This window comes from Entelurus aequoreus, linkage group LG06 (genome assembly GCF_033978785.1).
Source record: "Entelurus aequoreus isolate RoL-2023_Sb linkage group LG06, RoL_Eaeq_v1.1, whole genome shotgun sequence".
Classification (NCBI taxonomy): Eukaryota; Metazoa; Chordata; class Actinopteri; order Syngnathiformes; family Syngnathidae; genus Entelurus; species Entelurus aequoreus.
This window is the reverse complement of record NC_084736.1, coordinates 38,874,045-38,888,378: the sequence shown is the minus strand read 5'-3', so window position 1 is coordinate 38,888,378 and position 14,334 is coordinate 38,874,045. Positions and strand designations below refer to the sequence as shown.

Sequence of the window (14,334 nt, the reverse complement as noted above, 5' to 3'; positions counted from 1 at the left end):
TATAATATATATATAATATATATATGTACATATATGTATATATATATATACACACATATATATATACGCACACATATATGTGTGTGTGTGTGTGTGTGTGTGTATATATATATATATATGTGTGTGTGTGTGTGTATATATATATATATATATATATATATATATATATATATATATATATATATATATATATATATATATATATATATATATATATATATATATATATATATATATATATATATATATATATATACACACTACCGTTCAAAAGTTTGGGGTCACCCAAACAATTTTGTGGAATAGCCTTCATTTCTAAGAACAAGAATAGACTGTCGAGTTTCAGATGAAAGTTCTCTTTTTCTGGCCATTTTGAGCGTTTAATTGACCCCACAAATGAGATGCTCCAGAAACTCAATCTGCTCAAAGGAAGGTCAGTTTTGTAGCTTCTGTAACGAGCTAAACTGTTTTCAGATGTGTGAACATGATTGCACAAGGGTTTTCTAATCATCAATTAGCCTTCTGGGCCAATGAGCAAACACATTGTACCATTAGAACACTGGAGTGATAGTTGCTGGAAATGGGCCTCTATACACCTATGTAGATATTGCACCAAAAACCAGACATTTGCAACTAGAATAGTCATTTACCACATTAGCAATGTATAGAGTGTATTTCTTTAAAGTTAAGACTAGTTTAAAGTTATGTTCATTGAAAAGTACAGTGCTTTTCCTTCAAAAATAACGACTTTTCAATGTGATCCCAAACTTTTGAAGGGTAGTGTATATATATATATGTACATATATATATATTAGGGCTGTGAGTCTTTGGGTGTCCCACGATACGATTCAATATCGATTCTTGGGGTCACGATTCAATTAAAAATCTTTTCTTTTTTTTTCAAGTCAACACGATTCTCGATTCAAAAACAATTTTTTTCCCCATTCACAACGATGTTCTGTTCATTCAATACATAGGATTTCAGCAGGATCTACCCCAGTCTGAGTAGTAGATTTTTGTAAAAAGCGTTTATAATTGTAAAGGACAATGTTTTATCAACTGATTGCAATAATGTAAATTTGTTTTAACTATTAAATGAACCAAAAATATGACTTATTTTATCTTTGTGAAAATATTGGACACAGTGTGTTGTAAAGTTTAGGAGATGCGATGCAAGTGTAAGCCACTCTGACACTATTGTTCTTTTTTTTCTTTATTTATAAATGTCTAATGATAATATCAATGAGGGATTTTTAATCACTGCTATGTTGAAATTGTAAATAATATTGATACTGTTGTTGATAATATTCATTTTTGTTTCACTACTTTTGGTTTGTTCTGTGTCGTGTTTGTGTCTCCTCTCAATTGCTCTGTTTATTGCAGTTCTGAGTGTTGCTGGGTCGGGTTTGGTTTTGGAATTGGATTGCATTGTTATGGTATTGCTGTGTATTGCTTTGTTGGATTGATTAACAAAAATAAATAAATAAATAAAAAATCATTTTAAAAAAAATAAATAGATTTTTTAAAAATGACAATCGATTCTGAATCGCACAACGTGAGAATCGCGATTCGAATTCGAAACGATTTTTTCCCACACCCCTAATATATATATATATATATGTGTGTGTGTGTGTGTGTGTGTGTGTGTGTGTGTGTGTGTGTGTGTGTGTGTGTGTGTGTGTGTGTGTGTGTGTGTGTGAGTGTGAGTGTGTATTTATATATATATATATATATATATATATATATATATATATATATATATATATATATATGTATATATATATATATATATATATATATATATATATATATATATATATATATATATATATATATATATATATATATATATATATATATATATATATATATATATATATATTCACAAATAGTACCCCGGGCGTTTATTTCACAAAATCGATTTGGAGACAGGCGTTTAAAAGAAGCAGGCGGTTATTTGCACAAGGCTTTTATTTATTTTTGCACCAGCCTGCACCAGGCCATTATTTGGTTACAATGGTTACTTTCCAGTATTTTCTTTTCGTACAAAAAACTTTAAATATAAAAGCTATTGTAAACATACAAACAAAAAAAACAAGAGATCAACATGAGGTAGGCTATCAACATGGCAGTAGTGCAACAATTGTCAAATAACATACCAATACTAAAAATAAATAAACTTTTTGAATAAAGCAGCCTACTGGGAAAAATAAAATTATGGTACCAAGAACTCAAGTATAAAACCCACCATCAAAACAGAACAATAATACTGTGACTTAAATAAAATAAAGGCTACAGTACTCCAAGTTTTAAATAAAGCAGCATACAGGAAAAATAATCATTGAAAATGATCATTTTGCGGGACACACGGTGGTTCAGTCCACGAAGGTGATGTATCCACTGACACAAATTAGCATCAAGCTCGTCGCTCACTTTCTTCCTACCTCCACCAGATAAGCGAGCCTGTTTTCCATCAATGGCCGACTGAGATAGTAGTTCTCCCTTTTTTTGTTTCCATTCTCGTACACGTTTTGGGTCAACGTTAAACTGCCTGGCTGCTGCCAAACCAGAATTCTGCTCCGCATACTTAACAACCGCTAGCTTGAACTTTAAGTCAAACTTTCTGTTCTTCTTCCCCCTTAAAGTATTCCCGTCCATCAGTTGTTGTGTACCGGTATCCTGTTCATTCAACTCACTGCTGCTGTTGCTTGCCATGCTGAAACTTTTCCTCGTGGGTTTGTTGTTGTCGTTGAGTGTGTGTCACACTATATGCGGTGACCCATTGCAATATGTTGATTACCCAGAATCCCCACGTAACGTAAGCCATCACGGCACAGATTTCGTTAAGCCTTTGATTGTCATGTAACTCTCTGGACTCCACGCGTCTGCTGTTACCGTAATTACCAGAACTACTGCACCTTTGCTTTTCCTTTTATCTTATAAATTGGGCTTAATGAAATCAATATGATTTTAATCTAAATTATGCAAATAACAGCCCATGGGCAGCTATTTGGACATAGGTGGTTAGTAGGAAGAGGCGGTTAATTCACAAAATGGGGTCAGACCCCGGGCTGCTATTAGGACATGGGCGGTTATTTGCCCAAGGGCATTTATTTGGTAATATACGGTATATGTATATGTATGTATATGTATATACATATAAATACACATACATTTTATATATATATATATATATATATATATATATATATATATATATATATATATATATATATATATATATATATATATATATATATATATATATATATATATATATATATATATATATAAAAGTTTGGGGTCACCCAAACAATTTTGTGGAATAGCCTTCATTTCTAAGAACAAGAATAGACTGTCGAGTTTCAGATGAAAGTTCTCTTTTTCTGGCCATTTTGAGCGTTTAATTGACCCCACAAATGTGATGCTCCAGAAACTCAATCTGCTCAAAGGAAGGTCAGTTTTGTAGCTTCTGTTACGAGCTAAACTGTTTTCAGATGTGTGAACATGATTGCACAAGGGTTTTCTAATCATCAATTAGCCTTCTGAGCCAATGAGCAAACACATTGTACCATTAGAACACTGGAGTGATAGTTGCTGGAAATGGGCCTCTATACACCTATGTAGATATTGCACCAAAAACCAGACATTTGCAGCTAGAATAGTCATTTACCACATTAGCAATGTATAGAGTGTATTTCCTTAAAGTTAAGACTAGTTACAGACAAAATGGAGGTAGCTAGCAGACTTAACATCTTTTTCACCAGCATAGCCGCAACCCTTGTCAACAAGCTGTCCCACCACTCTGGTCGCTTTGGTGTAGAACACATTAAAGCCTTCTACAGAAAGCTAGGAGTATCCAACGATGATTTCAAATTAGAAATGGTCACAGCTGATGAGGTGTTTAAAAAATTGAGCGCGCTCCACCCTAACAAGGCCACCGGCCTTGATAATATTCCCTCCAGATTCCTCAGGGACTCTGCCTCCATCGTTGCCCCGATCATCACGCACATAATAAACCTATCAATTACACAAGGCCAAGTACCAAAAGATTTTAAGATTGCAAGAGTAACTCCCCTCTTTAAAAAAGGAAGCAAATTGGAACCTGGCAACTACCGACCTGTTTCTATTCTCAGTTCCATTTCGAAAGTAATGGAAAAAAATGTTTATGAACAGGTCGATAGTTACCTTGCCACTAATAAACTCATGTACAAATTCCAATCCGGCTTCAGAACTAACCACTCCACTGACACATGCCTTCTCTATCTGACCGACCACATCAAACATGAGGTAGACGCGGGCAAATACTATGGCATGGTCATGCTGGACCTTCAGAAGGCCTTTGACACCGTTAACCACGCTATACTGTTGGATAAGCTCAGAGCAATCGGATTTAACAAAATCTCATGGAGCTGGATGCAATCTTACTTGGAGGGGAGGGAGCAGGTGGTAGAGGTGAACGGCACCGTGTCCCCTCCCCTCTCGGTGAGCTGTGGAGTCCCCCAAGGCAGTATATTGGGACCTTTACTGTTCCTAATATACATAAACGACATGTCATCGGCATGCGACTGTGAATTGTTTTTGTTTGCGGATGACTCTGCCTTGCTGGTATCCGGCAAGGACAAGTCACAGGTGGAGAAAATCCTCAGTGCTGAGCTCTGTAGAACTTGCACCTGGCTCGCTGACAACAAGCTATCCATACACTTGGGTAAAACTGAATCCATCCTGTTTGGGTCCCACATCAACCTCAAGAAAGTCAATGACTTCACCATAAAAGTGGGTGACATTGTTATCACCAGGAAAGATGAGGTCACCTACCTAGGTTCCATTCTAGAGGCTAACCTTTCCTGTGATAAAATGGCAACCAAGGTAATCAAAAAGGTTAACCAACGAACGAGATTTCTCTACAGAATCTCTTCTCTGGTCAACAAAAGCACCTTGACGATTCTGGCGGGAACTCTCGTTCAACCCTTTTTCGATTACGCATGCACCTCCTGGTACCCTAGCACCTCCAAAACCCTCAAATCTAAACTCCAAACATCTCAGAACAAGCTAGTCAGGTTACTTCTAGACCTCCACCCCAGATCCCACCTCACTCCTACCCACTTCTCTAAAGTGGGCTGGCTCAAGGTGGAGGACAGAGTTAAACAACTAGCACTGAGCCTAGTCTATAAAATCCGCTACACCTCCCTGATACCGAAGTACATGTCAAACTACTTCCTTAACGTAAATGACCGCCATAACCACAACACCAGGGGGAGCTCCACTAACCACGTTAAACCCAAATTCCGAACTAACAAAGGTCTTAACTCATTCTCTTTCTATGCCACGTCAATGTGGAATGCGCTCCCAACAGGTATAAAAGAAAGGGCATCTCTATCCTCCTTCAAAACCGCAATAAAAGTTCACCTCCAGGCAGCTACAACCCTAAACTAACACCCTCCCCGGATTGCTAACAATCAAATGTAAACAATCAAATGCAGATACTTTTTCTTATGCCTTCTGATCTCTCTCTCTCTCTCTCTCTCTCTCTCTCTCTCTCTCTCTCTCTCTCTCTCTCTCTCTCTCTCTCTCTCTATGTCCACTACTTGATGTCCATATCCTAACCCCCCCCCCCCCCCCCCACCACCACCACCACACCCCTGATTGTAAATAATGTAAATAATTCATTGTGATTATCTTGTGTGATGACTGTATTATGATGATAGTATATATGATAGTATATATCTGTATCATGAATCAATTTAAGTGGACCCCGTGTCATAACTGGGTTCTTGGGTTTTGCTTCTCCGGAAGGCAAAGGAAAATTGGCGCGGGCAAGGCGTGAATTTAAATACATGATTTATTTTGACACTAATAAACTACCAAAAAAAAGGAAGCAAACAAAAGGCGCTCACAGCGGAGGTAACAACTTGACTATGAAAACAAAACTTGCACAATGGCAAAAACTATGAACAATAAAACAAAAACACAAACTGTGGCAATAATAAACAAAAACTTACTTGGTAAAGAACTGTGAACATGACATGAATCAGGGTGATGAAAAAGTGCGAAGACGCCAGGACGAACAACAGAAACAGACAGATTTAAATAGTGACGTGATCAGTGAAAACAGGTGCGTGACAAGACAGGTGAACAGGTGCGTGACATGACAGGTGAAAACTAATGGGTGACCATGGAAACCAAACCAAACAAGGAAGTGCAACCAGGAACTAAAAAGAGTCCAAAAAACAAACACATGGCCAAAACAAAAACATGAACAGACATGACGCATGACCAAAACAAAAACATGAACAGACATGACACCCCGACTTAAACAAGTTGAAAAACTTATTCAGGTGTTACCATTTAGTGGTCAATTGTACGGAATATGTACTTCACTGTGCAACCTACTAATAAAAGTCTCAATCAATCAATCAAAGTTTAAAGTTATCTTCATTGAAAAGTACAGTGCTTTTCCTTCAAAAATAACGACATTTCAATGCGACCCCAAACTTTTGAACGGTAGTGCATATATATATATATATATATATATATATATATATATATATATATATATATATATATATATATATATATATATATATATATATATATATATATATATATATATAGATTCAAGATGGCGGCACTTCACGGCGGCAGCTTCTTGCATGCGCTCTTGGAAGTGTAGACCGATTTGGCAAAAATACCCGTCAATTCAGTCAAATTCATGGCTGGCTCACAGCGTGTTCACTCCGTGATCACTTACGACCAACTTACGACTCTGGATGTGGAGAGATCGGGCCATTTTGGGCTGAAAGATGCGTGTACGGTGGACCTACTCGCTAGCTTGGGAATTATTTGCGAGCTACATCCAGCAGTGGCCTTTGAAGCAGCGGCGTCCACTACCAGCGGAGACCGTCAACGAAAGAGACGTAAGCGGTGTGCTCGGAAGCAGAAGCGGGGATGTCGGGCGGGGCTAACAACAAAGCTAAAGGCGTTGTTGTTAGCGGGGATAACGAAAAAGCTAAAAGCTAATCCTCAAAGAAGCGCTAATAAGGAGTCTGTTAAACTGGAACTAGCCAGTGCCAGGCTGGATAATCCCTGCACACATAGCAATTCTCTTAGAACAATATACAACTCACATAATGTTTTTTCTGCGTCAGAGGTGGACATGCATTTTACTGAGGTGGCAAACAATCTAAAAATTCCTGTCATATCAATTCCTAGATATGGTCGAAATTATTTAAAGTGCACTACGCATAATAAACGTAACATTATTAATATTGCTACTACGGATACTTTCAACAAAAACTCCTCAAAACAGCCCACTACCTATAATATGGGCTTTTTAAACATAAGATCATTGTCTTCCAAAACGTTATTAGTTAATGAAGTCATTAGAGACAACAATCTTGATGTCGTTGGTCTAGCCGAGACTTGGCTCAAACCAGACAAATTTGCGCTGGGTGAGGCGTCTCCTCCTGGCTATATGGGAACGCATATTGCCCGTCCCATTAAAAGGGGTGGGGGTGTTGCACTAATATACAACAAAAACTTTAGCCTTACCTCGGACCTAAATAATAAATATAACTCGTTTGAGGTGCTTACTATGAGGTTTGTCACACCGCTGCCTCTGCACCTGGCTGTCATCTACCGCCCCCCAGGGCCCTATTCGGACTTTATCAATGAATTTTCAGAGTTCGTTGCTGATCTAGTGACGCACGCCGACAATATAATCATAATGGGAGACTTTAACATCCATATGAATACCCCATCGGACCCTCCATGCGTGGCGCTCCAGACTATAATTGATAGCTGTGGTCTTACACAAATAATAAATGAACCCACGCATCGCAACGGTAATACGATAGATCTAGTGCTTGTCAGGGGTGTCACCACCTCCAAAGTTACGATACTCCCGTACACTAAAGTAATATCCGATCATTACCTTATAAAATTCGAAGTTCTGACTCATTGTCAACAAACTAATAATAATAATAATAACTACTATAGCAGCCGCAACATTAATGCTGCCACAACGACGACTCTTACTGACCTACTGCCTTCGGTAATGGCACCATTCCCAAATTATGTGGGCTCTATTGATAACCTCACTAACAACTTTAACGACGCCCTGCGCAACACCATTGATAGTGTAGCACCGCTAAAGCTAAAAAGGGCCCCTAAAAGGCGTACCCCATGGTTTACAGAAGAAATTAAAGCCCAGAAATGATCATGTAGAAAGCTGGAACGCAAATGGCGTGCGACTAAACTTGAGGTTTTCCATCAAGCATGGAGTGATAGTTTAATAACTTATAAACGCATGCTTACCTCAGCTAAAGCTAAATATTACTCAAATCTCATCCACCTCAACAAAACTGATCCTAAATTTTTGTTTAGTACAGTAGCATCGCTAACCCAACAAGGGACTCCTCCCAGTAGCTCCACCCACTCAGCAGATGACTTTATGAATTTCTTTAATAAGAAAATTGAAGTCATTAGAAAAGAGATTAAAGACAACGCATCTCAGCTACAACTGGGTTCTATTAACACAGATACGACTGTATATACGATGGACACTGCCCTCCAAAATAGTTTCTCTCTCTTTGATGAAATAAATTTGGAGGAATTGTTAAAATGTGTAAATGCTACAAAACAAACAACATGTTTACTTGACCCAAATTCCTGGGAAACTTATCAAGGAGCTTTTTGTATTATTAGGTCCATCAGTGTTAAATATTATAAACGTATCACTTTCCTCTGGCACTGTTCCCCTAGCATTTAAAAAAGCGGTTATTCATCCTCTACTCAAAAGACCTAACCTCGATCCTGATCTCTTGGTAAACTACCGGCCGGTGTCCCACCTTCCGTTTATCTCGAAAATCCTCGAAAAAATTGTCGCACAGCAGCTAAATGAACACTTAGCGTCTAACAATCTCTGTGAACCTTTTCAAACCGGTTTCAGGGCAAATCACTCTACGGAGACAGCCCTCGCAAAAATGACTAATGATCTATTGCTAACGATGGATTCTGATGCGTCATCTATGTTGCTGCTTCTTGATCTTAGCGCCGCTTTCGATACTGTTGATCATAATATTTTATTAGAGCATATCAAAACGCGTATTGGGATGTCAGACTTAGCCTTGTCTTGGTCTTATCTTACTGACAGGATGCAGTGTGTCTCCCATAACAATGTGACCTCGGACTATGTTAAGGCAACGTGCAGAGTTCCCCAGGGTTCGGTTCTTGGCCCTGCACTCTTTAGTATTTACATGCTGCCGCTAGGTGACATCATACGCAAATACGGTGTTAGCTTTCACTGTTATGCTGATGACACCCAACTCTACATGCCCCTAAAGCTGACCAACACGCCGGATTGTAGTCAGCTGGAGGCGTGTCTTAATGAAATTAAACAATGGATGTCCGCTAACTTTTTGCAACTCAACGCTAAGAAAACGGAAATGCTGATTATCGGTCCTGCTAGACACCAACATCTATTTAATAATACCACCTTAACATTTGACAACCAAACAATTAAACAAGGCGACTCGGTAAAGAATCTGGGTATTATCTTCGACCCAACTCTCTCGTTTGAGTCACACATTAAGAGTGTTACTAAAACGGCCTTCTTTCATCTCCGTAATATCGCTAAAATTCGTTCCATTTTGTCCACAAACGATGCTGAGATCATTATCCATGCGTTCGTTACATCTCGTCTCGATTACTGTAACGTATTATTTTCGGGCCTCCCTATGTCTAGCATTAAAAGATTACAGATGGTACAAAATGCGGCTGCTAGACTTTTGACAAAAACAAGAAAGTTTGATCATATTACGCCTATACTGGCTCACCTGCACTGGCTTCCTGTGCACCTAAGATGCGACTTTAAGGTTTTACTACTTACGTATAAAATACTACACGGTCTAGCTCCTGCCTATCTTGCCGATTGTATTGTACCATATGTCCCGGCAAGAAATCTGCGTTCAAAGAACTCCGGCTTATTAGTGATTCCCAGAGCCCAAAAAAAGTCTGCGGGCTATAGAGCGTTTTCTATTCGGGCTCCAATACTATGGAATGCCCTCCCGGTAAAAGTTAGAGATGCTACCTCAGTAGAAGCATTTAAGTCTCTTCTTAAAACTCATTTGTATACTTTAGCCTTTAAATTGACTCCCTTTTTAGACCAGTTGATCTGCCGTTTCTTTTCTTTTCTTTTCTACTCTGCTCCCAACCCGGGGCGGACCGCTAGCCTGTTCATCGGATGGGGACATCTCTACGCTGCTGACCCGTCTCCGCTCGGGATGGTTCCTGCTGGCCCCACTATGGACTGGACTTTCGCTGATGTGTTGGACTTTCACAATATTATGTCAGACCCACTCGACATCCATTGCTTTCGGTCTCCCCTAGAGGGGGGGTTACCCACATATGCGGTCCTCTCCAAGGTTTCTCATAGTCATTCACATTGACGTCCCACTGGGGTGAGTTTTCCTTGCCCGCATGTGGGCTCTGTACCGAGGATGTCGTTGTGGCTTGTACAGCCCTTTGAGACACTTGTGATTTAGGGCTATATAAATAAACATTGATTGATTGATTGATATATCTATCTATATATATATATATATATATATATATATATATATATATATATATATATATATATATATATATATATATATATATATATATATATATATATATATATATATATATATATATATATATATATATATATATATATATGTATATATGTGTATATATATATATATGTATATATGTGTATATATGTATGTATATATGTGTATATATGTGCATATATATGTATATATATATATATATATATATATATATATATATATATATTATATAATTATATATATGTATGTATGTATATATATATATATATATATATATTATATATATGTATGTATGTATATATATATATATATGTATATATATATATATATATATATATATATATATATATATATATATATATATATATATATATATATATATATATATATATATATATATATAATGTATGTATATATGTGTATATATATATATATATGTATGTATATATATAAATATATATATATATATATATATTTTATATATATATATATATATATATATATATATATATATATATATATATATATATATATATATATATATATATATATATATATATATATATATATATATGTGTATATATATATATATATATGTATATATATGTATGTATGTATGTATGTATGTATGTATGTATGTATGTATGTATATATGTATATAAGTTCGGACACGTCTGGTTTAAGCGTTTGAACAGCCCCTTTAATTGGGTGACAAAAACATTCCAAACAGTATCACAGAGTGCAGTTTGACAACACCCACAATATTAAATACATTAACATACAATGTTTGCTGTGGTACAACGTATTACAGAATTTTGGAAAGTCCACTCATGTTTTTGGTACGTTTGATCCATTCAAAAGCTTGTGTGTTGGCAGGGCGTCCATCCAGGAGCCACAATCCATCCAGGAGCCACAATCCCAACACATGGCGATCAAGGATGGCTCCGCCCGGCCTCCTCGCCGCATGTCAGCAGCACCTCAGCAGAGCGAGCTTCCGCCAAACAACGTCTGCGCGGACACAATGTTTATGGGTCAGTTCCACTGAACTACTGTAGTCTTAAGAATGAGCCATTACTTGTATCTCACACATATATATATATATATATATATATATATATATATATATATATATATATATATATATATATATATATATATATATATATATATATATATATATATATATATATATATATATATATATATATATATATGTATATATATGAGATACATACATATACATATATATATATGTATGTATCTCATATATATATATATATATATATATATGTATATATATATATATATATATGTATATGTATGTATCTCACACATATATAAATTTATAAATGAATCTCACACATATATAAATGTATATATGAATCTCACACATACTGTATATAAATGTATATATGTATATATGTATCTCACACATACTTTAGATAAATGTATATATGTATCTCACACATATATAAATGTATATATGAATCTCACACAAACTGTATATAAATGTATATATGTATATATGTATCTCACACATACAGTATATAAATGTATATATGTATATATGTATCTCACACATATATAAATGTATATATGTATCTCACACATATAAAAATGTATATATGTATCTCACACATATATAAGAGGAATGTCAACACAGGCTAATGTTGTGGTCGCCATGGCGCCATCCAGGGAGACGTTCAGCCTCATCCTGATGAGAGGCTCTGGTGACACATTTTGTCAGACTACTTCCTCAAACGCCTTAATAAAAACCAAGTGATACATATAAATATGTTTCTGCTCCCAGCAGAGCTCCAGGGACTTGCTGGTGAGTTAGTTTCTCTTCATAACTGCGCTTTTCATGGGAGGTCACCATGGCAACCAGTCAATAACGCTTGCCACTTCCCTGCTTAAGTGTCACCAGCCAGGTATATATGCCTCTTTTTTCACGTCTTTGTTCCGCAAACCAACACAAGACCGGGGGACAGAATCTGGAATCTGGAATTTGGATGTGGGATCAGAGCCAAAATGGAGGCCTTGGTAGCATTTTCGGTTCTAGAAAACAAACACAAGACTGGGGAAAAAAATCCACCCGGGAATTTGGATGTCGGATCGGAATCAAAATGGAGGTTGTGCTGTCAGTGGTGGTTCTAGAAAGCCAGCACAAGACTGGGGGGACAAAATCCACCCAGGAATTTGGATGTGGGATCAGAGCCAAAATGGAGGCTCTACTGTTACTGGCGGTTCTAGAAAACCAACACAAGACTGGGGGACAAAATCTACCGAGGAATTTAGATTTGGGATTGGAGCCTAAATAGAATTTGTGCTGTCGGTGGCGGTTCGAGCAACAAACCAACACAAGACCGGGTGACAAAACCCATCCGGGAATTTGGATGTGGGATCAAAACCAAAATGGAGGTTGTGCTGCCAGTGGTGCTTCTAGAAAACCAACACAAGACTGGGGAAAAAATCCACCCGGGAATTTGGATGTGGGATCAAAACCAAAATGGAGGTTGTGCTGTTAGTGGTGGTTCTACAAAACTAACACAAGACTGGGGGGACAAAATCCACCCAGGAATTTGGATGTGGGATCAGAGTCAAAATGGAGGCTCTACTGTCACTGGCAATTCTACAAAACCAACACAAGACTGGGGGACAAAATCTACAGAGGAATTTAGATTTGGGATTGGAGCTAAAATGGAGTCAGTGCTGTCGGTGGCGGTTCGAGCAACAAACCAACACAAGACCGGGTGACAAAACCCATCCAGGAATTTGGATTTGGGGTCAAAACCAAAATGGAGGCAGTGTTATAAGTGACGGTCCTATAAAACCAACACAAGACTGGGGAAAAATCCACCCAGGAATTTTGATGTGGTATCAGAACCAAAATGTAGGCTGTGCTGGCAGTGACGATTCTAGCAACAAACTAACACAAGACTGGGGGACAAAATCCATCCAGGAATTTGGATGTGGGATCAGAGCCAAAATGAAGGCCCTGCTAGCAGCGGCGGTGCTAGAAAACTAATACAAGACTGGTTGACAAAATCCACCCGGGAATTTGGATGTAGGATGAGAGCCAAAATTGGGGTAGTGCTGGCAGTGGCGGTTTTAGAAAACCAACACAAGACTGAGGGACACAATTTATCCAGGAATTTGGATGTGGTATCAGAACCAAAATGGAGGCTGTGTTATCAGTGGTGGTTCTAGCAATACCTACACAAGACTGGGGAACAAAATCCACCCAGGAATTTGGATTTTGGATCAGAGCCAAAATGGAAGCTGTACTGTCAGTGGCGGTTCAAGCAAACTAACACAAGACTGGGGGGAAAAATCCATCCAGGAATTTGGATGTGGTATCAGAACCAAAATGCAGGCCGTGTTATCAGTGGCAGTTCTAGCAACAAACCAACACAAGACCGGGGAACAAAATCCACAGAGGAATTTGGATGTGGTATCAGAGCCAAAATGGAAGCCGTGTTATCAGTGGCAGTTCTAGAAAACCAACACAAGACCAGGTGACAGTTGCCTTACCCTGGATAAATAAAGATTAAATAAATATACAAAGTAGAAATATACTTCATTACCCAGCAGGCTTAGCGCTGTAGACAAGTAGGACGACAATTGTGGTATCAGATTCAAAATGGAGCGATAGGAATATTTTCATCCTTCCATTGTTATTGACCAATGAAGTGAAGAACGTGTGGTGTGCTCCACC

The 14,334-nt window shown here is 37.5% G+C and overlaps 1 protein-coding gene across 2 annotated transcripts in view; it reads left to right on the top strand.

Moving 5' to 3' along the window:
* si:ch73-29c22.1 (kelch-like protein 20) overlaps nt 1-14,334 on the top strand; it is a 107,926-nt gene that overhangs the window by 66,923 nt on the left and 26,669 nt on the right. For both annotated transcript variants that reach the window (XM_062049505.1, XM_062049506.1), the window contains exon 2: nt 11,493-11,647. In XM_062049505.1, the coding sequence (XP_061905489.1) occupies nt 11,493-11,647 (155 nt within the window). The remainder of the gene's footprint in view (nt 1-11,492; nt 11,648-14,334) is intronic.